General features: G+C 36.1%; 4 protein-coding genes and 1 non-coding gene across 7 annotated transcripts; 3 read left to right on the top strand and 2 right to left on the bottom strand.

Moving 5' to 3' along the window:
- Positions 1–411: 411 nt before the first annotated feature.
- LOC133871794 (ricin B-like lectin EULS3) lies at positions 412–1,242 on the top strand. Its single transcript, XM_062309212.1, has one exon. The coding sequence runs from the start codon at positions 470–472 to the stop codon at positions 968–970; it is 501 nt and encodes a 166-aa protein (XP_062165196.1). The 5' UTR covers positions 412–469; the 3' UTR covers positions 971–1,242.
- Positions 1,243–4,168: 2,926 nt separating this feature from the next.
- LOC133872034 (early nodulin-like protein 15) lies at positions 4,169–5,359 on the top strand. The gene is made up of 2 exons (XM_062309540.1): positions 4,169–4,364; positions 5,013–5,359. Exons 1-2 carry the CDS (start codon positions 4,181–4,183, stop codon positions 5,357–5,359), a joined length of 531 nt encoding a protein of 176 aa, XP_062165524.1. The 5' UTR covers positions 4,169–4,180.
- Positions 5,360–5,998: 639 nt separating this feature from the next.
- LOC133871385 (nucleoid-associated protein At4g30620, chloroplastic-like) lies at positions 5,999–17,126 on the bottom strand. Of its 3 annotated transcripts, none has more exons than XM_062308832.1 (7): positions 16,919–17,126; positions 8,807–8,952; positions 8,515–8,615; positions 8,322–8,361; positions 7,424–7,495; positions 6,606–6,662; positions 5,999–6,153 (listed from the first exon to the last, which is right to left on the bottom strand). In XM_062308832.1, the coding sequence occupies exons 1-7, from the start codon at positions 16,998–17,000 to the stop codon at positions 6,124–6,126; spliced, it is 528 nt and encodes a 175-aa protein (XP_062164816.1). In that variant the 5' UTR covers positions 17,001–17,126; the 3' UTR covers positions 5,999–6,123. The 3 variants fall into 3 exon arrangements, with proteins under 3 accessions (XP_062164816.1, XP_062164814.1, XP_062164815.1); XM_062308830.1 differs by having other exon boundaries at positions 5,999–6,193; positions 16,919–17,124; XM_062308831.1 differs by having other exon boundaries at positions 6,002–6,193; positions 8,807–8,931; positions 16,919–17,121.
- LOC133872118 (small nucleolar RNA Z247) lies at positions 10,167–10,306 on the top strand. Its single transcript, XR_009900964.1, has one exon. It is a non-coding gene; the product is annotated as a small nucleolar RNA Z247 (small nucleolar RNA).
- Positions 17,127–18,357: 1,231 nt separating the features above from the next.
- Positions 18,358–23,410, bottom strand: LOC133870860 (uncharacterized). Its single transcript, XM_062308105.1, has 6 exons — positions 23,119–23,410; positions 22,950–23,005; positions 22,575–22,629; positions 22,205–22,285; positions 21,868–22,118; positions 18,358–18,741 (listed from the first exon to the last, which is right to left on the bottom strand). The coding sequence occupies exons 1-5, from the start codon at positions 23,324–23,326 to the stop codon at positions 21,886–21,888; spliced, it is 633 nt and encodes a 210-aa protein (XP_062164089.1). The 5' UTR covers positions 23,327–23,410; the 3' UTR covers positions 18,358–18,741; positions 21,868–21,885.
- Positions 23,411–26,111: the final 2,701 nt, after the last annotated feature.

The following is a 26,111-nucleotide window of genomic DNA, read 5'->3' as shown; positions in this document are numbered from 1 at the left end:
TGGTTGATTCTTGCCATCATTTCATTTTGTTCCTCCCCAAAATCCCTCATTAATTCAAGCAATTTGCGAGGAACAAAGTTTTCGTCCAGATTAGGTTAAAGGAACCAAATCCATTAAAAGTGACATTGGTCCTTAAAAGATATATTTCTCACATGCATTTCAAGAATTACATGTGATTCTAAAAATGCAAATAAGAATCAAATACTTCAATATGAATGCCATTTTAATAATTTAGATTGAAAAAATTAAAGACGTCTACAAGCATCATAAATTAAAGACATATTTGTTACGCAGAATCAGAATAAAACAGGAATTAGTAGGAATAAATATTAAATAATATTGGGAAAAACAAACTTTCACAAATTACAATGCCACCATTCTTCTTCCCCTATATATAATTTCTCTGTGTCTTCTTCCTTATCAACTCGAGCTCCTTAATTATATATATATTTCACAAAATTAATTATATATGTGCCTGAATTTTCACTACTTCTCACGTAGGCGTAGGCAGAGTTTCAGGGTGTTCTCCAAGGCCGATCCCAACTACTCCCTCACAATCCTAGATGGGCGCGTCATTCTTTGCAGATCTGATCCGTCCGATGAGTTCCAGCACTGGTACAAAGAAGAAAAGTACAGCGCAGGAGTGAAGGACGATTACGGGTTTCCCAGCTTTGCTCTTGTAAACAAAGCCACTGGTCAGGCCATCAAGCACGCCATTGGAGACACTCATCCTGTGCAGCTGAAACCTTTTAGGACTGATGTTCTTGACGAGTCCATCCTGTGGACTCAGAGCAGTAACTTGGGTGACGGCTTCCGAGCCATAAGAATGGCTGATAACACTGCACTTAATATGGATGCTTTTGTCGGCGAAAAAAAATACGGAGGTGGTACTGGGCTTAATGGCACTATTATTGGGCTGTGGCAGTGGCACGGCGGCGATAACCAGCAATGGACGATCATTCCCCACTGATCTCATCATCTCTGTGCTCTGCCGCCGTTGCCATTCATATATATATATATATGACCAGCAATGGACGATCATATTTATATCATTTCTCTAAATTATATATATATATATATGGGTTGGGAGGAAAACCTCTATATTTCAGTCTCAACGCCGGCTGTTGCTTGTTGTAATAAGATTATTTTGATGGTGTAAAATATCTTTATCTTGTTGATACTAAATAATATTAATCTAAAAAACTAACAATAAGATAAATAGAATGAAATGAATTAAAATTAGAGCGAAGAAACATCTCACATATTATAGAATCATGTAAGAGCGTTATCTTTAAAAGTTAATTTTGTGTTCCTCAAAATATTCAGCTCAGTGTAAACAGGCCTCTTAACATGCAACCTTTCAAGATAAAAATATAGCGTGTACCTCCCTTAAGAACACACTTTCAAATACAGACGTCAAACGAACAATCCTTTAATCTTCTGATTCTTCTTGATAAAAAGTCGCGTAAGGAAAACACAAAGAATAAAAGATACTAAGTGGATCGACCTTTAGTTCTATGCGACAAGAATTTATGCTCAGCAGGTCACAGAGAATAATTTATCGAATGTATGTGAAGAAACAAAAGGTTATTAGTGCTCTTTGATGTGCACTATATATATATATATATATATATATATATATACTCCTCAAATTACTATTTTATTATCAACGTGCTCTTCAAATTATCAATTGTGTCAATGTTCTCCCTAAACTACCAAAAAAATGTCAATGTCCCTTTAAAGCTAACAAAAAAACAAAAATAACCCAAAAAAAAGTTTTAATAAGACAAATATATCCTTCTAAATTTGGGGAAAAAAAACTAAAAAAAAATGATTTTTTTTTTTGTAAATGTTTAATAAATCCTTAAGTCGGAGCGCCATTTGAATTCAATCACTTACTTTTTAAAGGTAAGTATTCGGTACTTAACTTTTTCGCGAATTTGAAACAGGTCCTTCCGTCATTTTTCTAATCACCGTTAGTGTCACGTCAGCATTTTCACCACATCATTTTAAAATATTATTATTTTATTTAAGTATTAATTTAAAAACTTAAAATATTATTTTTTACCAAAAAAAAAAAAAAAGTAAGGGATTTGGGGGTGGCTAGGGGTGGCCAGTGCTACCCCCAGAGGTGGCCAGTGCCACCCCTAAATCCAGGGGGCCACCCCTAGATGGATCTGGTGGCCCGAATGCCACCTAGGCCCTAGGGGGTGGCCGCAAGCCGCTAGGGGTGGCTTGTAGGGGTGGCTTGTAGGCCATCCCCCCCCAAGGGTGGGAGCCACCTCCAAATCTCTTACTTTTTTTTTTAAGAAAATAATAATTTAAGTTTTTAAATTAATAATTAAATAAAATAATAATATTTTAAGATGATGTGACGAAAATGTTGACGTGACACTAACGGTGGTTAGAAAAATGGATAGAAAAATGACGGAATGACCTGTTTCAAATTCGCAAAAAAGTTAAGTACTGAATACTTACTTTCAAAAAGTGAGAGATCGAATTCAAATGGCGCTCCGACTCAAAGATTTATTAGACATTTCTCTCTTCTTTTTTTGTTGAAATATTGAAAAAAAAAAAAACACACACACACACACACATTTTTTTTTTCTTAGAAAAACAAACGAGAAAAATGAAAATCCAAGGGAATGGCCCAAATTAAAAATTATATAAAACAAAACCTTTAAAAAAAAAAAAAAAAAAAAAAAAAAAAAAAAAAAAAAAAAAACTTGGTATTTACTTTTTTTTATTATTATTTTTTTCAAAAAAAATGTTTTTTTTATATAATTTTTATAATTTTATGAAGGATATTTTTGTCATTGAGGAGAGATTGACATTGTTTAGTAGTTTAGGAATAAATATTGATACAATTGATAATTTAGAGGACATATTAACAATTTAGTAGTAATTTAAAGAAAATATATATACACTAACGGTCTTGAAGAAATTATATATTGGCCAAACCGGGGTAAGATCAAACGTCATAAATCTCGTTAATGTCCAGCGGTCAAAACCTTAAAAACTAGTTAAAGCTGATTTATTTTTTCATAAAAACTCATGATCACATGTTTTAATTTCAAACGGTAAAAACTTTTAAAGCAATTTTTAATAACCAACGGCTGAAAATTGTTTATAACACTACAACATTACTTTATATTGATAAATTAATATAAGTTATTATGTTGTGACTTATGAGAAGTGCTGCTGATATGGTAATGGTTACGAAACCACGGTTATGGTTCTTTATAATTTCCTGTTAACTTTAGGGTTTCATATTGGGAAAAATCAAGGATTAGAGCCATCATCAAAAATCTTCCAGAAAATAAATTTGGGTCTATTTCAGGCCGGAAAAAAAGTTTTTTTCAATTGAAAATAATTATTATTATTATTATTGACCCATTTATTAATAAGTTGACATCTTTTTTGAAGAAATAGAATCTTTTTCATTTCAAGTAAAAATTGAGAAAAACTATTTTATGGTCATATTTTATTTTGTTGTATTTAACTGTATACATAGTACCATATGATAAATATGTTATTACGTTATTTAAAATTTTAAAATGACGTGACATTATGTATAAATAAAACAAAATAAAATCTCCATCATCATGAATGATTTCTCTCCATTTTCAATTGAAATTAACTTAAAAAAGAGGATCGTTTTCCTGCTTTTAGAACCCTAATTTTTACTTGCATTGAAACATGCATGCGTTCAATAAACTAATTTTTTCTTTTTTCCTTTTATAAGTTTAATAAATTAAATTGAAAGAATTATCAAACTTAAAAAATAAAATTTTGTTCAGAAACTCCCAAGCAATTCTTGCAACTCTTTTTTGGCCGTTACACCTCTACCGTACACTTACTTTCCATTCTATCTTGAGTTTTGACCGTTCAGACAACTTTGGTACCTTTTTTTACTGTTACGATCTTTCATTTTTAAATTTCATTTTTTTTAACCGTTAAAAAATCAAAAGGTAACGGACAAATCCAGGAAGCCACGTGGCCCACAGTAACCCTTTCCCAAGGTCCCAACGGCTAGTTTCTTCTCTGTTCTCCTCTATAAATACATCATCCACCTGAACCACCGCATCAATCATCTCTACCTCTCAAAAGGAACTCAAACGCCCACAAGCACACACTTCAGGTGCTCTGTTTTCTTCTGCTTGTGGTTCTCTGAGCGTCAATGGCAGTTTCTTCAAGAGCTATTTCGGCTTTCGTGGTCGTCTTATTCTTTAGCTACTCTTCAGCAGCAGCTAAAGAGATCTTGGTTGGAGGCAAGACAGATGCATGGAAAATCCCATCCTCTCAATCTGATTCCCTCAATCAATGGGCTGGAAGTTCTCGTTTTCGCATTGGAGACTCTCTAGGTAAAAAAAAAAAAAAAAAAAAAAAAAACACTTCCATCTTCAATCTCATCTGGATTATCTCCCTCTAACTCTCTTCCATTTCTTGAATATGGTTTTGGATTACATTCGTCCGCAATTATTTACTTGAATTTGAGACAATATGAGTAGGTGATTGTGAAAAACTACTTATAAGACTTATCTGTCCAAATAAAAATTAGGTTGTCCAAACAGTTATCCGGTGAAGTCCATAAGTGGTCTCCCAATCACTGTCCGAATTCTCTCAACTTTGGTTTTATCATGGTTTCTTGAATGAGTAATGTTAGGTATTACTAGACTGATGTGACAGTGCTCATTAATTTTTGAAACAAACTTTATTGAAAAAAAAAAAAAAAGTTTAAAAGTTGATAGGTACTGTGATAGCAATTCAGTAGTGTAGTGAGATAAAAGATGAGTATTTAGAATTACTTTTCTTGAATGTGGCTTTAGAGTAATGTTATTTAATAAATTGACCATACAACTATAATAACGTAACAGTTAAAATTAACCTTTGGATCAATCACTAATTTTTCACTATCACATCAATCACTAACAATTTTGTGTTTTATCATATTATCCCTTTTCATGGTATTAAGTATTAACATACCATTTTCATGATTTTGTCATTCTCAGTGTGGAAATATGACGGTGAGAAAGACTCGGTATTGCAAGTGAGAAAGGAAGATTATGTTAACTGCAATACTTCTAACCCCATTGAAGAGCACAAAGATGGGAACACTAAGGTGAAGCTTGACCGAGCTGGGGCCTTCTACTTCATCAGCGGAGCCAAGGGACACTGCGAGAAGGGTCAGAAGTTGGTTGTGGTGGTTCTTTCTCCAAGACACACGGCTATTTCTCCGGCACCTTCTCCGGTGGAGTTCGAAAGTCCGGCCGTTGCTCCAACTAGCAGTTCTACAAGGTTGCAGAGCAGTTTGATGGTTGCACTGGGGATTTTTGCTTTGGGGTTTGTTTTGATGTAAACACCCTCATAGAGAATGGACGCGTATGGGTGATTTGTTTGATTACCTGCTTTTGTGAGCTTAATTTTTGGGGGGGGATTCTTTGGTGTTATTATTTTTAGTAATTATGGGTTTTTGATATCTTATGTGATCCAGATTCAGATTATATACCAATAATTTTCATTTATTTTTCATTTATTTTATAAGCCTCTTCTCAAGAGTACTCACATCTGTTCAATGGTGTAAATTAAAGAGCATGACTAACAATCCGAACATTTTAATCCATGAAAAAAATAAGGCACTTTCTACACGGTTTCAAAATTAATAGTGAGAGAGTTTTTTCGATATAGCACTGTCGATAAAATGATTTTGAACCCTTTATTTTCAAATTTTTAATTTTGCAGTTTGGAAAAAATAATAATATTAATAATAAATTAAAAAATTGAGTATTCAACCCCTCTCCCGAATACTCTTCTGAAATAAGTATTCCGAATATAGAGAAGGGGGGGGAGGAGGGATAGGCTCATTTCAAAAAAAAATGAAGTAAAAACGAATTTTGTAAAAAAAAAATTATATGATTTTTAATAGATAAAAATCAAAAAGAGCATCCTGAAAAAAAAGACTTCAAAATCCAAAAGCCATTGAACAAGCAAAAGTGGATTATTCTTTTATTCATCGAAGAAGAAAAAAATCCATGAAAATTGAAACTCACCTGTCACTACTAATATCTTGGCTTTTTTTGTAACAATATAAACAAATGCAGCGCTCAAAATCTCTAAATCATTTCAATCCCTCGCCGAGGCCTTGTGGCATTCCTAAACTCTGGGCAAGATTGCTCATTCTCTCCTTCATTGCCTGAAAAGATCAGAAAACTGAAGTTAATCAATCCTAGAAAAAGCAAACCCACCGGCACTTTTTACTCACTTTCATACGCAATAGGATCTTCTCTCCATTTCGAATGACCTATATCTATTTTATGATTAAGATTTAAAGTTGGTATATCTAACAGTATATATAAAGTTAATATTAGCAAGTCTTTTAAATAATGTGAAATCATGTACACGTGAGATGCACCAACTCTATACATAGTGTAGCGACCAACTCACTGCAATTATTAATCTTTTCTACAAGTAAACCCACGGATATTATGGGATGTTCTTGCAGGAAATTGTATAAAACTCCTTACCCTAGTGTACATGAAGTATGAATGAAATAAACTACTGATTGCAATTACAATATTTTTCACCAAGTGGGAGATGTCTCTCACCTGGACACTTTTCTGGTATGCGTCCTTGTATGCTTGGGTAACCAAAAGAGAGAGTTTCTGCAGAAAAGCAAACGGACCTAGTCAACAAAATGACCGGATCATATGATTATCACGTATCTCAGGCATCAAAGGCGAGAGTTATTTGATTATAGAGTTATTTGCAATGTTTCTTAAATTACAAATCTTATATCCGTATCCCCATCCAATCCCCACCTAATATGTTAATTTTGATATTAATTTGGATGGGATGGATATTGCAAATTAATCTTGAATTATAAAAAATTAGAGTTTAAGAGAGACATCGCAAATGAATCTATAATTAGGGTGAATAGCTATAATTAACCCCAAAACTAGTAAACAACAAATAAAATGAGTATTGACATATTACAGTCCAAATATTATTTATCAATATAATAAGTGTGCATGTTCCAGGCAGTGAAGATTCGTCCTATCAAATTAATCTTTTAGTTGTTAAAATACATTTCAAAAGGTTATGATCCTAACAGTTTCTATCTGAGACAAACCTATCATTTAAGGGTGCGTTGACATTGTGATTTCGTAGACAAAAAATGTGATTACAGTTTTAAAGGCTAAACTGCGATTTTAAAAGTTAAACTGCGATTTTGCCAAACGTTTAACTAGGTTTTTAAAAATCACGTTTTCAAATCGCTATTTTTAAATCGCACTTTTTGAAATTCTAAACCCAAACCGACCCTAAGAAACCTGCATAACCATGACACAAGCATAACAATAATCACATAACTGATTATGTAAATTGCAAATAAACAAGTAAAGCCTATGGAAGACTCTTCACTTACTTCGGCTCCTAATTCCATTGCAGCCTCAGTTATCTCAGTGCGCAAAGGTTGCTGGTTACCAGAAAGAGTTACCTAGAGACAGATACAATCAAATATATTAGGAGCAACTAGTACCACTACTTAATAAGATGTGAGATCTCCAGTTTTCTTTTAATGCTATTTCTATGCACCCAATGTATAACTGAGATGCAAAAAACAGACACAAAGTCATTACACACAGAAGAAAATAGCCATTACATGGAAATGAACTATTTGCATTTACTTCTCCACAGGAGCGGAGTCGCTAATAAACAAAAAAGTTTGTGATTGAAAAAAGTTAAATCTTGTGAAGTGATTAAAAAATTGTAAAAAAGATGTCACTACAAAAAACCATAGAAATGATCTTAAAAAAATTCCCTCACTTCAAATGCAACAGAAACAATTCTGAATCTCACCAAACGCCACACAGAACAGTGGAACACAAATCCCAAACATATCATAAGAAGGGAGGACCAATTGTATTAGCTAACAGTTTCACATAAAACCCGCTAGTTCAACTGGAATTTTAACCTGTTTTCTCGTGCCGTCTAAATGTACCAAACATTTGTTCATAGAATGAAACGATGTATAGAATAGATAAGCTTATTGCCACTTTTGATTCCCATATGATCCTTGGTTGAGTCTGGTTCTGATAAGTATGATGTCATCTTCCTCAAAGAAGTTGAATAGACATATATGCAAACAAGTAAGCTAATGTTACGAAACTTGCGCCTAATCCATGATAATATTTACTATATATATCAACCAATGATACGACTACAACCAAAATGGGAAGATACAAATGGAAGTATTGGCTGCACAGATCTAAACCATATTTAGGCTGACTTTTAAATTATAATAAAAGCAAAAAAAATCATACCTTAATTAGCTCACCTTCACAATAACCATCAAACTCTGCCCTGCAAAAGAGAAGAAAAATGCAGAAGATAAATAGTCTTCTTTTTTTTTTTTAATAAAAAAATTTAAAAAAAAAAAAAAAAAAAAAAAAAAAAAAAAAAAAAGAGAGAGAGAGCAAAGATCAGACAAAGATGGGTCGAATAAATAGAATGTACGTAGCAAGCTCTTTCTGCACACGCACTGCTTCAACTTGGACTACCATTTGGGCTTTCTTGACAGTTTCATATAGATTTTGCATATTACCCAGTATTCCTGCCTATATCAAAGTAACATAAGGTTATGGTGAACAATAAAGGATGAGCATAAAGTTGAGAAAAGGACATAAGAATATTATTTATAACATTAATTAGGAGGTAGAAGTTACACACATTAGTTTACAAGGCATGCTCTAGTTAACACAAGACTTGGCCAAAAGAAAACCAAACTAAAAGAAGGAATAAACTGAACCTTTGATGACGCATCATCACTCTTTTCATTATTTTCCTTTTTCCCTCCAAATAAACCATACAAACGGACAGATCTTGGTGTCTTTTCAGTCTTCCTACTAGGCCATGATAAAATAGAAGGGCCAGCTGGATTTGCATATAAGTGAACTTCAATTAAATACAACAGAGGAAAATAAGTTTAATTTCTCATCAAAGATCGTAAAATTAGCAATCAGGAAAAACTTTATTGCATGAACATCAATTACAAAACAAGTTGTTGTACAAGAAAAAGCACGTTGTATTATTTCATAATCTCTTAGATTTTTAACCAAGTTGAGATGAAAGGCACAATACATTTACAACATTACAAATTTCAACGGAACCATTGCCAATTGCAGAATTACCCAACTCGTTGATCATTATTGATTTAAATCATCATGTAAAAATTAAAACTATTATAATACTTGTTAAAGCAGATAAATCCTAAGTGATATCTATCACAGTTTTGTAGTTATCAAAGTAATTTTAGAGTTTATATTTAACTGTAATTCTATATCTCGGTTGTATATCTGATCAGTTATCATAGCTATAGAGTTTCATTAGGATAGTATCTTAGTGTTCTATTAGGTTACTATTACCTTGACAGCAACGCATGTAGAGTTAGTCTCCTATAAGGACTATGTTTGTATTTCCTATATATATGAATATAAACCACATTCAGTGGTAAGGAACAAAAGAGGAACATTTACACAGAAATCGTTATAGTTCTATTATGGTATCAGAGCTATTTTATTGACTAACGTCGTATAGCTCCATTAATTTTTTTTTTTCTTTCCTTCTTCTTTTGCTGCGATGTCGACCTCTGAACCCACTTCGCCTACTAAGGGTTCCAACCCACCACCGTCTGCTCCTGTTCTCCTCACGGTTCCTCACATGAATCCGTCGCTGCACGTTAAGCTCACCAAATCCAACTTCATCTCCTGGAAAACTCAGGTTGATGCCTATCTCCGAGGCCAAGACGCCCATGGTTTTGTCAATGGATCCTCTGTTTCACCTCCGCAGACTATTCCGAATCCCATCACTACTGATGGTGCTCCTGTTTCCATCTTGAATCCCGACTATGTCATCTGGTACCAGCGGGATCAACTTATTCTGAGTGTGCTGATTTCCACTCTTTCCGAACCCCTAGTCTCCCACGCAGTTGGGTGTGCTACGTCTCGTGCTCTGTGGATGTCCTTGGAGAAGATGTTCACCTCCCAATCACGAGCTCAGATGATGCAAGTTCATTACCAGCTTGCTACATCCAAGAAAGGTACCTCTTCTGTTACCGATTATTTCCAGAAGATGAAACTTTTGAGTGACACCATGGCTGCTATTGGTCAGCCTTTGAATGACTTTGAAACTGTGTCCTATATTCTTGCTGGGTTGGGATCCGAATATGATCCTTTTGTCACCTCTATTACCACCCGTGTGGATCCTCTTTCTCTTGAGGAAATCTATGGTCATCTATTGGCCTATGAACTTCGGCTGGAACAGCATCTACCCACTACAGACAGTGTTCAGCCTTCTGCAAACTTTACCTCTCGATCTCAGGATGGTCGTGGTCGAGGTTTCCGTGGCCGTGGAAACAACTATCGTGGTGGAAATCGAGGACGTGGACATCCTTCCAATGGCCGTGGCCGTGGCTCTTCTTTCACCAATACCACATCCTCTCAACCTCGACACACTTGTCAGGTATGTGGTAAACAAGGTCACACTGCCATACGGTGCTATCGCCGTTTTGATCAAGATTTTCAGGGTGAACTCTCCACCAATCCTCAGGCCTTTTACTCCTCACCGAATCTGATTTCTGATGACAATTGGTATCCCGATACTGGAGCCACGCATCATGTCACCAATGAGATGAATAATCTCAATGTGTCTTCTGAGGAGTATACTGGAGCAGACAAGATTCGTGTTGGCAATGGTTCAGGTTTGTCTATAACTCACAAAGGTTCAGCCACTCTATCTATTTCTCGTACTCAGTTCTTACTCCAAAATCTTCTCCTTGTTCCAGATATATGCAAAAATTTACTGTCTGTTAGTAAATTTGCCCGTGATAATAACGTATTTTTTGAGTTTCATTCTACTCATTTTTTGATTAAGGATTGCCACACACAGAGTCTTCTGCATCAAGGCCCTCTTAAGGATGGTCTCTATCAACTCCAACATCCGAACCTTTCATCTCAGTCAATAAAGCATGCTCTTCTTGGTGTGCGAACTTCAGCAAACACTTGGCACGGGCGATTGGGACATCCTGCTCTTCGTACCGTCCAGCGTGTGCTTTCTACTTTTCGTCTTCCGGTTTCAGCAGATAAAGCTACTCCTTGCTCGGCCTGTCAACTTGCCAAAGGACATCAGCAACCTTTTTATGTTTCAAATTCAGTTTTCAGTACTCCTTTAGAGTTAATTTATTCGGATGTTTGGGGTCCTTCCCCAGTTCTTTCAATCAATGGAAATAGATATTATGTTTCGTTTATCGATGCTTTTAGCAAGTTTACTTGGTTGTTTCCAATCTCCCACAAATCTGAAGTTATGAATGTCTTTCTTAAATTTCAACTTATGGTCGAACGGTTGTTCAATAATAAAATCAAAAGTGTTCAAACCGATTGGGGGGGTGAATACCGTTCCCTCAACAAGTTTTTTCAATCCGTTGGCATCATACATAGATTGTCTTGTCCTCACACTCATCAGCAACAAGGTTGTGCCGAGAGAAAACATCGTCACATTATTGATACAACTCTCGCTCTCCTTGCTGCCAGTGGTGTTCCTAAGCGATTTTGGGATGAGGCGTGTCAAACATCTTGCTACCTCATAAATCGTCTTCCCACTCCAAGTCTGAAAAATATTTCTCCATTTCAGAAACTCTTTGGTAAGCCCCCGGACTACTCCTTATTAAAAGTTTTTGGGTGTCAATGCTTTCCAAATCTGCGGCCTTATAATACACACAAGTTTGATTTCCGCTCAAAAGCTTGTATATTCATGGGTTATAGCTCTCATCACAAGGGGTATCGTTGTTTTCATCCTCAAACTGAAAAGTTTTTTGTATCACGTGATGTTGTCTTCCATGAGTCAATTTTTCCTTTTACCAACTCCCCCTCTAGTGCCACGTCTCCCTCGGCCAGTCAATCTTCTCCAACTGAGCCTTCCATAAGTTCCACACCAGCACCTCTCTCTTTGTTTTTTTCCGCCCCGTGTCAGTGTCCCCTCTCCACCTCGTGTATCCTCCCCTTCTAGTTTACCTCCGGCTGATCCTATTGTGCATTTAGACTCTCCTGTTTCTCCATTAACTGACACACTTGCAGGCTCTTCTATATCTCCTGCTGAGACACTTACAGGTGCGGCTTCGTCCATTGCGCCAGCCCCTCCACGGATTCATCCTATGACTACCCGGGCACAGAATAATATTGTTCAGCCACGAAAGCTACATGATGGGATGGTCCGATATCCCATTGCCCGAGCATTACTCACAGTCCAAGATGATTCTTTGGCCGAACCAACTTGTTTCTCCAATGCTAATACCATTCCAGAATGGAGAGCAGCAATGCAGACAGAATTCAATGCCCTTCTCCAAAATAAAACTTGGTCCCTTGTTCCTCCTACTACTGCCTCAAATGTAGTTGGTTGTAAATGGGTCTTTAAGTTGAAAAGGAAAGCAGATGGCACTATTGAAAGACACAAAGCACGCCTAGTTGCCAAGGGATACCACCAACAAGCAGGTCTTGATTTTGGGGAGACATTCAGCCCGGTTGTGAAGCCTACTACTATCAGAACCGTACTGTCTATAGCCTACTCTGCTGGCTGGGTTATGAAGCAGATTGATGTCCAAAATGCTTTTCTTCACGGCTTTCTCTCTGAAGAGGTTTATATGCAACAACCTCCTGGTTTTATACATCCCTCTCTGCCTCATCACATCTGCAGATTACATAAAGCCCTTTATGGGTTAAAGCAGGCCCCTAGAGCGTGGTTCTCTCGGCTGAGCACCAAGTTACTTGATCTTGGTTTTATTGGATCCAAGGCAGATTCCTCCTTGTTTACTCTTCACTCTCCTTCGGCTACTGTTTTTATTTTGATATATGTCGATGATATTATAATAACATCCTCAGTTCCTTCAGCTATTGATGCTCTCCTTCAACAGCTTAAACTGGATTTTGCTGTGAAGGAACTTGGAGACCTCAACTATTTTCTTGGTGTCGAAGTTCTCCACTTACAATCTGGATTGTTGCTCTCCCAGCGTCGTTACATTCTTGATTTACTCAAACGGACCAACATGTTGGAGGCCAAACCCATTACCTCTCCTATGTCTACTTCTCATACACTCTCAGCATTTGTTGGTGATCCAATGGATGATCCAACCCTGTTTCGTAGCACGGTTGGCTCCCTTCAGTATCTCTCCCTCACACGTCCAGATTTAGCTTTTGCAGTCAACCGGGTGTGCCAGTTTATGCATCGTCCAACAAAGGTCCATTGGCAAGCTGTTAAACGCATTCTAAGGTATCTCAAGCATACTGTCACGCATGGTCTACTTCTCACCCGGACGAATTCGTCTCAACTTCAGGCCTTTTCTGATGCTGATTGGGCGGGATGTCCAGATGATCGGAAATCCACGGGTGCTTATTGTGTTTTTCTTGGGACCAATCTTGTCTCTTGGAGCTCAAGAAAACAACCTACTGTCTCTAGGTCCAGTACAGAAGCGGAATACAAGGCTGTTGCAAATACTGCTGCCGAGCTCCTATGGATTCAAGCTCTTCTTCGTGATCTTGGTATTAAACTACTTTCTCCGCCAAAACTGTGGTGTGATAATATAGGAGCCACATATCTCTCGGTAAATCCAGTGTTTCATGCGAGAACAAAGCACGTGGAAATTGATTTTCATTTTGTTCGTGATCGAGTGGCAGATAAATCTCTTCAGGTTCTCTTCATTCCGAGTAAAGATCAGCTTGCCGATGTCTTGACCAAACCAGTTGTTGCCACCAGATTTCGAGACTTCTGCTACAAGCTCCACGTGCGCTCTCCCCCGTTGAGCTTGCGGGAGGGTGTTAAAGCAGATAAATCCTAAGTGATATCTATCACAGTTTTGTAGTTATCAAAGTAATTTTAGAGTTTATATTTAACTGTAATTCTATATCTCGGTTGTATATCTGATCAGTTATCATAGCTATAGAGTTTCATTAGGATAGTATCTTAGTGTTCTATTAGGTTACTATTACCTTGACAGCAACGCATGTAGAGTTAGTCTCCTATAAGGACTATGTTTGTATTTCCTATATATATGAATATAAACCACATTCAGTGGTAAGGAACAAAAGAGGAACATTTACACAGAAATCGTTATAGTTCTATTAATACTGAACCACTGGAAATTTGTATGCAAAAAAATGTTGAAGAATTGTTTGTAATATGGCTGTTCAATGAATGAATTTTTCACCGCCAAGCCTGGTTGGTGATAAGTTTTCAAACCAGATTTTATTGTCCTTTACTTTGTACCTCACCAATTTTTCAAACATTATTCTTTAGGAAGTCCACCAAAGTGATAAAATGACTATATGCATGCGTAGCCTACTATCTATTACTTGCAGTTGGTTCACTTTCCATTTCACCATACTTGCCGACCTAGATTCATACATCATTTCTAAATCATGGGCTCTTATTCTAACCCGCACAAAGTAGAAAACACTTGCGGAACAGAAACCATACAATCAATATATAAAAATGTAAAAAGAAGTAAGCAGCTCCTATGATCTGCCAAAATACGAAGTAAAAACAAAAAGAGGACCAAATAAGAATCAATGAGAAAGACAACCAATATAGAAGATCATGAAGGAAGAAGACAATGGGAAGCCTAAAATACCCTACTTGCTTTGTCAACATTTAGCACCCCACAGTTATATACTATTGGACGGAAGCTTGAGGCGAGCTCCCCAGACCGTCTTTGACTTAGGCATGTGTCTACACTGTCTAGCATGAGGGTACATCAGGCAAGGATATGCATCTAGCATAAGGGTACCAGTGCTGTCAGAGGTACCTCAAGGATGCAACACCTTGCCAACGGCTTTTAAGGTTGCCTTCATTGCGTAAGCATATGCATCTATATATTCTGTGGGGAGAGGAAATAGTATCTTGTCTTTTCTTCATCAATACCTCCAACCCAGTTGTTCAATTAAACATGAGTTTAACATGAGCATTCTAAAAGAATTTACCACGACGCTGAGCTATATATATAAAAACCTCCATTGTCTTATGACATTGTGTTGATAGAATCAGACCATCATTTGATATATTTGCAGTTTGAAGATAAACATATGCATGGATGTCAACAAACAATTCATTAATTGTCCCATAAACTAGAAGCACAAAAACAGCAATTGCACTCATATGTAGCTACGTTCTTCAATGAGAATGCTAGATACTATAATTCTATCCAATATTCATCTAAGAATGCTGACGTAACACTCTCAACTAACCGTTGGATCTTTTTTTATTTAACAATAATTAATCCAAGGGTTAGTTGGGAGTCTCACGTTAGCATTGTTGGATGAATGTTGGATAGAATTATAGTATCTAGTATTACTCTTCTTCAATTAATTTAATAAAGTCTATTGTGGTTACATAAAACTGACAACAATTTTACTGCCTACTGAAACTTTTGTGTCCAATTTCTTAGTTTCTTTCAGGCAGATCTGATCCCAATAGTCATTTAAGTGCAAGAGTAAACAATTTACATATTTCAAAGTCATAACCCCCGTCACATTCAAATTAGAATATAAGCACACATAAATGTCTCCACAAGTTTACACGTACAAATAATACATTTGTGATATTAGCTTACAAAATTAGAGGAGCTAACAAAACCATATTCTCGCTTTTCATGACCACTGACGACAAAGATTCAACTCATGATGCAAGAAAGAGGTACAAAATATAGATTGGATAATCCAAACCAATTATGTCAATAGCTTTGTCATATATATTATGTATATATCAATTAACATACATAACCAACAAAACAAATATTTATATGTATATGATTGAGAAAAATTAAAATATACAAAACTCAATTTTAAATGACAACACTAACAGTCATCAAGTAAAAGGGTGCTATTGATACGTACTGACTATGAGAAACATTCTCAAGCGTAACAAAGAAAGAGAAAAGAATAACATATAAGCAAGAACCCTCATCAAAATCAAACTGTCTTAGATTAGATCCAATTTCATATCAAGTTGTCTTGAACTACAGCAGCATCTACCAACATGCGAAAGCCTATGGAGCACATTTATATCACCACAACCAAAAGAAACCCAAAAGGCAAATGCATTTACTTTATTAGACAGAGACACACACACAGGACCAGCCAAGTTATTAAAGAGACAAAGAACGTGTCCAGAATGGCGAAGTTGCCTCTTGCCTTCGAGGATCCCCTCCAGAGCTATGGCTGGATTGCTGTCAAGGTTGGATTTTCTTTTGGTCTTTTGTATTTTGGATTCTATAATTTATGTGTTTTGCATCTGTGTTGTCTGTTTGTATTTGTTCTTACTCATCTATGAAAAAAAAAAATAGAATAGTGAAGACGAACTTGTCCTGTGTACATATTTGTAGCCCAGTTTCAATTTATTGCAAAATAAAAACTTGGCGCGACAAGATGATTTAAGATATGGAAACACCTGAACGTATAATTTCTCTATCTTAACTGCAAAATCCATTCTCTAAGACAAGCACCCATCATATCCATGTTCTGAACTTCAAGATCCTACTGCCATTCCAAGACTTAAAAAAATAAAGGCTCTTGACCATCAGCAATCACCCCCCATTAATTAAGGCTCCTAAAAAGTAAAATCCTAAAGCTTTGAACCACATGTATCTTGTCTTAGTGAAATTCGATGTGGGTTCAAAGAAATGAGCTCTCTTGAGACCTATGCGGGGAAAAAAAAAACAGAGGAGGTCAAGGGCTCAAAGTACTTAAAGAAAGTAAGCAATTTTCCAGCAGCTAAAGGCATTGCCATTCTTTGACTGATTCATACAAAAAGTAAACAGAATATATAAGTAAATACAATCACATCCAGCTCCAAACCCAAATATAGAAAGAGAACTTACAAAAGGAGATTGGTTTTTTGGAGTCACCGAGGGGGCGATGCCAGTTGGAAGCTTGTGAGGTTAAAGCAGCTGTCGGAGACATCTTGATAGACAAAAAGAAAGAGAGATGGTTGGAGGGTCGGGCGAGGACTAGAAAAACAAACCCCGGTACTCACAACACAACAACTCTTTCATGGAAAGTGAATGAAGAAATATTAAGAACAAGGAGAATATCTTCTTCTTCTTTTTTCTAATTCCCATTCATGATAGTTTTGTTTAAAATAAAAAATAAAAACTTGGGTTGTGTGATAAAAAATTTATTGATCGGGAAAAACTCTATTTAATTGGCCAAAAATTGAATTGTTATTTGTTTTGCTCAATTCAGACGTTTGATTCAAGCAAAAAAAACAATTGAATTTGAAACGTGTTCACATGTTTAGAACATTGGATCAGGAAATTGAGAAAATCATTTTATGATTTAGATTATATTTCACGTTTATATGTTGACAAATAATTTAAAAATTTTAAATAATGTTGCCATGTAGATATAACAAAACAAAATATAAATCATAAAATAAACCCTATCCATTTCACTCACTTATATAAATTGACTTGAATTGATATATATATATATATATATATTAATGAGCAATAAAGAGGTTCGCATGGAAGTTGGAGAAGAATTTTTTAATTTAATTAAGATTGGTGTGAAGTGGCTAATAAAGAACCAACTTTGCATCCATTTTGGTCCAATTTTCAGTTTATTACATGTCACATAAGACTATTTTTGCCCCCATAACTAAAAAATTTCTATTAATCTTTTATCTATTTTCACTTTACATACCAACATTTGAGAACATACGTTCACTTGATTGATATTTCAAATTCAATAGATATAACACCAATGTCAAAAGAGGTTGGCAAAAACTATAAATCAACTATTACTTGATGTTAATATCCGATAACTGGCGTATAAAGTTAATTGGGATGCAGCTGTAGATAAAAAGAATGGGCGGATTGAAATTGAAATTGTTGTTTGTAATCATGAGGGTGTCGTTTTAGCTGCACGCAGTACCACAAAGAACATTATGGTTGAACTTCTTGTTGCTGAAGCTTTGGTAGCTTTTTATGCTATGGAGTTGTGCAAGAAAATTGGCTATATTGATATTATATTGAAAGGAGACGCCTTACAAATTGTGAATGCGGTTAAAGTAACAAGCAACAATTGGAGTAAATTAAGATATATCGTGAAAGCTTGAGCCAGTTGAGATCTTGGAACATTGACAATGTTAAGCGGAATGCCAATACAGCCACTCATACCATAGCCAAATAAGTTATTTTGTGTGTCATAGATAGGGTTTGGGTTGATTAAATTGACATATTTTTCTTCAAAACCCTAGATCACATGAAAATGAAAAATCAAAACCCTAGATCACATTCCCATTGCAAATGCAACACCATTGTCATGACCAAGAATATATATTATCAAAGATTACAAATACATGGTGATAGTACAGAGCTGATGAAAAGAAAGCTACCCGGATATATACCGCTGGAGAACACAATGGCCCAAATAATTTTTCATCAATCATCACAGTAGAGGAAACAAGTTCAAATATAGGTAAATTAGGAAGGAAACAAAAAAAAAAGAGCTTCAAATATAGGTATGGTGATGAAGAACGAGACCGGATATCTCTGATTCTCTATGCCTTGGAAGCCCTCCAACTTCTCCCATGAAAGATCTAGGAGAGTGCTAGTGCATCCTTCGTAAAGAAGACAACGCGCAACTATAAATTGAAATAAGGAAGACAATTACAAACAAGGGTGATCTGGTCCAAGCAATCCTGTGAAGATACAATCAAAAAGAGATTGTCAATAGAACGGAAATCCAATTATTAAAACAATATTTTTTTCTATAAGTAATCGAAATATCATTAAAAGTGAAAAACGCTACTTAGGTACACATGGAGTATATAGGAGAAACACTTGGCTAGAAGGAAAAAAAAAAAGAATAAAAGAATCATGAAAACGAAGCACCAAGAGAGCTACAGACACAGCTGTGCAAATATAAAGAGTAAAAAAAAGAAGACTCGAGTTCTGCCAACGTCCTCTCACAGTCCTCGAAACTTATGTCATTTATTTCCTTTCAAAGACATCACAAGAGGCGAGAAGGCATCATCTTGCACACACGAGTACCTTGAGTGATACCACCAGTCCACCAACAAACAAACAAGTCGCCTACTTTTACTAGGCATCACCCAAGATAGCCCAAAACGACTGAAAAAGGCACAAACAAACAAGGCCACTCTCAAAGGGACCTTAGTCCGCCAAATACTCTTAAAACAATACTACAGCAAGCACAGAGTTTCAAAGGAAAAAAATCAGGACAGACTTATCATACAAATCATCCTTGAAAACAAAGTTAATGCTTTTATGTTTCCATAACTTGAATCAATGTCGTAATTGGCCAGCAAGGATGTTCTGGTTTCCAAAAATTAAGAATTAGAATTGCTTCCAAATGTAGTGCTATAAATCATCAAACAAATTCTCGTAATCAAACAATGGTAATCCTAGATAAGATTCAAGTTCTTAAAATGTTTACATAGATCTCTTCAAACTTTGAACTGTACTAACACCTACAAAGCCTTGCCTCATCAAGCATGCAAAACTACTAACGCTATAGTCAATTTTCTTAGATACGAGGGCCATGCATCAACCCCGTGTTTTATAGATATGGGCGGAAGAAAAATTATATTAATGTGGAAGGAGCCAAAAAAGTAAAAGGGATGCCAAATATGACAGGGAAAAAGTTAAAAGGAAAAAATATCCGAGTTAGAAAGGTAACAAGGGACATATGACCCTAGATAGAGAAAACGGCATAAAAGGATCTATGGAACCCAATTAAAGATTAAGTTGAGTTGAGTTAACTATCATCAAACCATGGTTTCGATATAAAGTGCAAAATCAAATACTATTTTATATATATTGCAATGGATGTCGTGCAGGTTTCGTTATTGCTTGATGTTATCGCTTGAGCCAACGCCCAAGGCCATTTAATACGCATCCTATACACTTTTAGGATATGGCTGATGCCTGATATATTATGAATGTATGAAGCACATCAAATCAGAAAATCAATTTGTCACTCAAAAAGCTTTATGAGGGCATTGCACTCCAATCCATCAGCTTGAATAATGAGTATATATGGCATGCAAATTAACATATGTAATTACTGATAAATGAGATAAAATGGGCTTCACTCTACCAAAAACCATAACTCCATAAGTAACAATTTGGAAACACATCTTCCTAAAGCAGGAAGCAATGTCCACCAAATATTCTATTTAAGATCAACCTTCACAACTTATCTTATTGGGGCAATCACACCAAATCAATAAAGCTTTATTCATCAGTAGCTAGCATACAATCAGCATGCATCCTATAATAGAGAATCACATGTCACACTTATATGAAGTATATACATGCATACTGTTAGGGAAATTTCTCTGATAAGGTATCAGTATAATTACTCCAAAAATTCACTTGTTTTTTTCTCTGATTTGCCCTTTTAAAAAAAAAAAAAAAAAAAAAAAAAAAAAAGAAGAGGAACGTGTTAAATCTTAAAAATGTACCTCTTCAAGGGGTTGAAGATGTTGCGATATTCACTATTAACCACAAGTAAAAATTGTATCCTAACCATTTAACAATTCATCATCCTCAACTACTTTAAGCAACAAATGTAAACATTCTGGAGAAATGCTACATACTATGATTCTATCTAACATTCATTCAACAATCTTGACATGGCACTCTCAACTAACCCTTGGATATTCCTTGTTAAATAATAATAATAATAAAAGATACAATGGTTGGTTGGGAGTGCCATGTTGCAATGTTGGATGAATGTTGAATAGAATTATAATATCTAGCATTTCTCATCTTCTTCTTTTTTTATGAATAAAGTGTTATTTTGTAACAAGCATTTCTCATCTTTCTGAAACTACATTTTATTTTTCCATCAAACTTATATGCAAACAATTCATCACCCTCACTGAACATTTTTTTCAGTGTGCATGATAGTTTTGCACAAGCGAGGTACAAGATCACATGCTAGATTACATGAGTTTTACATGTATTTCAAAGCACAAAAGAGTGGATAATTAAATGAAGCCTCCCATGTAGAGAGATCAAATTGCTTTTCATGACTTCTCTATTTGGAATAAGATGCATATTTATGCTTGGCACCATAAAAAAAGAAAATTAAAAAGCCCAGAAGACAAATGCCTCCTATGGACCAAGAAAAAAGTCATATTATGATGCCAAAGCAATACTCGTGTTAATGCTAAAGGACTCTAATTTACTGGCAATAGTGACTTTAAAAATTCATGGAGGTCCAATAAGCACTTATCTTCTCAACATTTCCCCATATTTAGCTAAATTAATTCAAACAAGAACTTATATTTCCTCAAAATGATAACTACAAAAGTTGAATCATGTTCAAATGCACTGATATCATATAGATCACTTTTGAACAATATTAGCACCATAAATTCATCAAATAACATCCTTAAAGCAACTACGGAAGTACAATGACAATTCGAATAAATAACTTCAACTTGAACGTCCATCAATATTGCCAAGGCCAACAAAACATGAATCAATCAGTAGCACCAGGCCAATCATGGCTGAAGCTTATATAATGATTTCAACCAACAGCATCACAGTGACAAGTCAAGATAATTGTATGCTTCCTTTTCTTTTTCAGTTTTTACCTGCATGTTATCTGATGAGTTTGTCCATTAATCTTTCTAATATGTTATATAATGAATGAACATGTATCACATTGGTAGCAATAATAATAACAGATATACTCCAATTATAGTCAACAACATGGGCGGTTAGATTATTCCTTTTTTGGTGAAGCAGGGAACATAAAAGTTCCAAAATTAAGCACCAAGCTAAAAAACTACCTGGATAAATCATGAAATTCAGGTTGCAGGGACATCATCTTCATCTAAAGCCTCAGCCTGTAGAGGCCCCTTAAAACCAACTTTATCACCAAGAAGTTCACGGGCTGCCTTTTCAAGAAATTCCTTGGTAGCAGTTTGAACAGATTGTTTTTCAGATGATTGATACTTCCTCTTCTTTTGGACACTACTCTCTAGATACTTAATCTTTGGCCCCTCTCCTCTACTAATATTTCTCAAACTCTGCTTCTGGCCTGCACAAAATGAGCAACTCCTCAATGGAAAGAGCTTAAAATGGTAAAAGATTCGTGAACAGGACAATTAGTAAAGGAGCATCTACCTGGGGTAAGGTCAGGTAATGAATGCTCAATAAAACGTGTTGCTGCCTGATAATTCAATGTAGCAGAAGGTCGAAGCGGCGCTGGAAGAACAAATTTAAAATCATGCAATCAGTTATAGGACAAAGATCTACCACCAACAGAAGAATAATGTTTGTAGAAAATGAGATTTTGAAACAAATTCAAATCCAAAACGTATGATAGTATGCTATGCATCTTAAATGACGCAGCCACATCAAATCACTTTCGTCTAAAAACATATCCACTGAAATTTGCGATTAAGATTAAAAGTATGATTGCAGCATCATTCAATATGACATTTTAAGATGAAAAATTAAAAGCGCATGGCAAAATTCAAATAGGAAAATGTACCTTTACTCAAGTCTATGAACTTTTCTAGTTTGTCCTGATACAAGCTTAACCTTTCCTGCAGTACAGAAATACTCAGATTTAATCAAATCCAAAAGGCAAAGCATGTAATTTCAGATAATGAGCTTATTTTGTCCCACATGTATAGACCAACAGAAATTACAAAAAAAAAAAAAAAAAAAAAAAAAAAACACAAACACACATGGATTGAGAATTACTCATTAATTAACATCCAAAGACAGAAAGAACCATAATAATCACACCCAAACACCAAATACAAACATAAAAATACCCATTAACATATACCTCAAAATATAGACACCCACATGCTAAAAATCAAAAAATCAAACACAAAATTCACAGTATGAGCAAACCTACAAGCTCGGATTTGACTGGATGCTCATCTGGGTGAACTCCAGTACACCTCAGCCTCACTGTAGAAGAACAAAAAACCCAACAATTAAACCAAACAAAACCAACATTCAGAACCACCAATTGCATATTAATACAAAAAACAGTACTGGGACAGTGACCGAGGACTCGGTACATGTGAAGAGCGTTGAGGTGGCTCTCGCGAGCAAGAGCATAGCCTGAGCCCGCTGGAGAGGCGGCATTTCGGAGAGGACATCTGGGTCGGAGAGGGACAAGTAGTGGAGCAAGTGGGCCTCCATTTCCACTACGCCGGCCAAGGTTTGGTTCACCGACTCCATTACCGAGTCCGGTACCACCGTGCTTTCTCTTACACCTCCTTCCATTGTTACCTTTCAATCACAAATCACAAATCACAAATCACCGTCTTAACTGAAATGTTTTGCGTTAGGGCTTTGGAAGAAGTTTAAAAAGAGGCACTTGTAGTTTTAACTTTTAAGGGCCTAAATAAGGCTATGTTTGGCAACCATTTCGCATGTAAAGAAAAAGACTTTGATTTGGTTACAGAAACATTACAATTTACGAAACAAATTTTGTTCCTTTCACAAAAAAGAAATAAGGATTAAATCCTTTTTTTTGCCCCATATGATTTAAAATTTTTATTTTTTGCTCCCTTAATTTTTATTTTTTTCATATGTGCTATATATGCTATGCGAAAAGACGGAAATAATACCTCCATCAATTTTTCTGTCCAAAACTTACAAATTTTCACGTCAGTGACACGTAGTACCATTAAAATTGCGACATGTGGCCCAATTTTTTTTAGTATATTTTCATACTTTTTAAAAAAATAAATGTAGGAGTAGTTGGCCAAGGAGCCACCCCCAATGCCAGTTTTGGGGGTGGCCGAACCACCCAATGGGCCAAAACCTTTTCTTTTTTTTTGTCTTTTTTCACTTTGGCCTATGGGGGTGGTCAGCCACCCCAAACCGGTTTGGGCACCCCAGGGCCCAAGTGAATAAAAAAAAAGTGTTTTGGTCTTCTCATGGGTCACAGGCCGATTTGGGAGTAGCTGAACCACACCCATGTGGCCCAAAAGCTATCCCTAAATTTTTTTTTTTTTTTTAAATTTAAATAATATATATATATATATATATATATATATATATATATATATATATATATATATATATATATATATATATATATATATATATATATATATATATATATATTTTGGACATGTGGCCATTGGCCCCTATGTAGGTCCGCCAATGACCACGTGTCACAATTTCAATAGTGCCACGTGTTACTAACATGAAAATCTGTCAGTTTTAGATGGAAAAATCGACGAAGATGTCATCTCCGTCTTTTCACATAGGTATCACATATGAAAAAAATGAAAACTGAAGAACAAAAAATAAAGTTTTTAAACCACATGGGGCAAATAGATATTTAACCCAAAAAATAAATTAAAACTAATTTTAAATTTATATCCGAGCACTCCCAATAAATTAACTATTTACAACTTTAAATTAAAATAGCTAAACAAAATATTAAAAACATATTCAATTGAATTATATAAACAAAAGGTAAAATAAATTTTACTTAGTTCCGTAAATAGCGCAACGCGACGTACATGTAGGTTGCATGTTCTCATACCTTTTTTTTTTTTTTGAACAAAATAGTGTGCGCTATCATTAATACTGCAAACAGCTCATAGGCTTACAACTTGAAAGTAAGGGACAGGACCCCTTAACTCTCTAAGCCAGAAGGATCTGGCTTAGTAAAACAGCTGTTAAACAGTAATACAAACTTTACAAGAAGAACACTTAAGCCTCTCTGATAATAACGTTCATTTCCTAAAGAAAGAGGACAAATCTAGCACTTTGGCAACAAATAATCCCATAAAATTTGAACCAAAACCACAAGCAAGCTGAGACTGGAGAAACACCCAAAACACATAGGCAAAAAACACCCAAAACAAAACTGCCGCCAGTGGGGGAGGAGCCGACATGCCGGACGGCGGCGCTTGAAGGACACATGCCGTCACCGGGGCCACCCAGGTAGAGAACCGACATCGTAAAACCTGAAGCCGCCGAGCACGGCCAGAAAAAGCGGAGCATGGCTCTCACGCGCACCACAAAGCAAAGAGCTTCCAGGCGCGTGGGCGCCACGCGCAGATCACCGACAACCGTCACGAACGGAGATTGCAGTGGCAGGGATGGAAGACACCGGGGAACATGGCTGGGGGCGCGTGGTAGTTTGAAAACGGCAGAGAAGTGTAGATCTGGCTTTCAAAATCAAAGAAAAAAGTGAAGAAACGGGCCAAAAAACTCTCCGCCAACAACACAATCACACGCCACTCCTCCAAAGAAGACACCTTGAGATGAAACTTCCTGCCAAAACGAAAGAAATAACAAAAACAAAAAAAAAAACAAGCCACCATAGTTCAAAAAGCATAGGGAAAATCAGCCACCACCGGATCTAACCGGATGGAACAAAAGCTTCACAACTCTAGAGGTTAGGAGAAAAATTAAACCCCACTGGACCAATCCAAGAAAACCAAAGAGAAAACACCACTGAAAAAATCATGCTCACAAAGGAGAAGCTCTAAAGAGAAAAACAGTTATTTTTCCTCTCCGTGGGTTCCCATACCTATCTTTAAAATCTATCTTCTTCTTCTTCTTTTTTTATCTTTTTAATCTTTTTTTTTTTTATCTTTTTTTTTTTTATGGTTTATCTCACGGGGGAAAATGACGGATTCCTTTCTCTTTTTTCTTTTCCATCCAACTTCAATACAGTAGTTCGTCTTGGGACAGGACCTTGAAGGTGTGGAGGCCCTCCGATTCCAAGTGCATCGAGTCCATCAAAGTCCACGATGACGCCGTCAACTTCGTAGTGGCCGGCTCGGACAACCTGGTCTTCACTGGCTCAGCCGACGGAAGCATCAAGTCGTACGGCTGAGAGAGGCGAGCAGGAAGGCCACGTGACACTCTCTTGCGTAGACGCTACTGGGGTAGGAGTGCGCCGTCACGGCATTGGCCATATGCTCGTCCGGTGCGGTGGTGTACTGTGGATCCTCTGATAGTCTGATGGGCTGGTCAACTTTTGGGAACGAGGGGACGGGATGTTATCTCACGGTGGGGTGCTCAGGGGCCACAAGCTAGC

Source organism: Alnus glutinosa, chromosome 6, assembly GCF_958979055.1.
Source record: "Alnus glutinosa chromosome 6, dhAlnGlut1.1, whole genome shotgun sequence".
NCBI classification, from domain to species: Eukaryota; Viridiplantae; Streptophyta; class Magnoliopsida; order Fagales; family Betulaceae; genus Alnus; species Alnus glutinosa.
This window is presented reverse-complemented; position numbering and strand designations above follow the sequence as displayed.

What these genes read in the sequence shown, in the direction of transcription:
- LOC133872034 (XM_062309540.1), top strand. Translation starts at nt 4,181, where the DNA reads ATGGCAGTTTCTTCAAGAGCTATTTCGGCTTTCGTGGTCGTCTTATTC. An exon ending in TCGCATTGGAGACTCTCTAG is followed by an intron (nt 4,365 to 5,012) that starts GTAAAAAAAAAA and finishes TGTCATTCTCAG; the next exon opens with TGTGGAAATATGACGGTGAG.
- LOC133870860 (XM_062308105.1), bottom strand. Translation starts at nt 23,326, where the DNA reads ATGGAAGGAGGTGTAAGAGAAAGCACGGTGGTACCGGACTCGGTAATG. An exon ending in ATCCAGTCAAATCCGAGCTT is followed by an intron (nt 22,630 to 22,949) that starts GTAGGTTTGCTC and finishes TCTGTACTGCAG; the next exon opens with GAAAGGTTAAGCTTGTATCA. An exon ending in ATTACCTGACCTTACCCCAG is followed by an intron (nt 22,119 to 22,204) that starts GTAGATGCTCCT and finishes CATTTTGTGCAG; the next exon opens with GCCAGAAGCAGAGTTTGAGA.
- LOC133871385 (XM_062308830.1), bottom strand. Translation starts at nt 17,000, where the DNA reads ATGTCTCCGACAGCTGCTTTAACCTCACAAGCTTCCAACTGGCATCGC. An exon ending in GTGCAGAAAGAGCTTGCTAC is followed by an intron (nt 8,362 to 8,514) that starts GTACATTCTATT and finishes TCTCTTTTGCAG; the next exon opens with GGCAGAGTTTGATGGTTATT. An exon ending in CAATGGAATTAGGAGCCGAA is followed by an intron (nt 6,663 to 7,423) that starts GTAAGTGAAGAG and finishes GCTTTTCTGCAG; the next exon opens with AAACTCTCTCTTTTGGTTAC.
- LOC133871794 (XM_062309212.1), top strand. Translation starts at nt 470, where the DNA reads ATGTGCCTGAATTTTCACTACTTCTCACGTAGGCGTAGGCAGAGTTTC.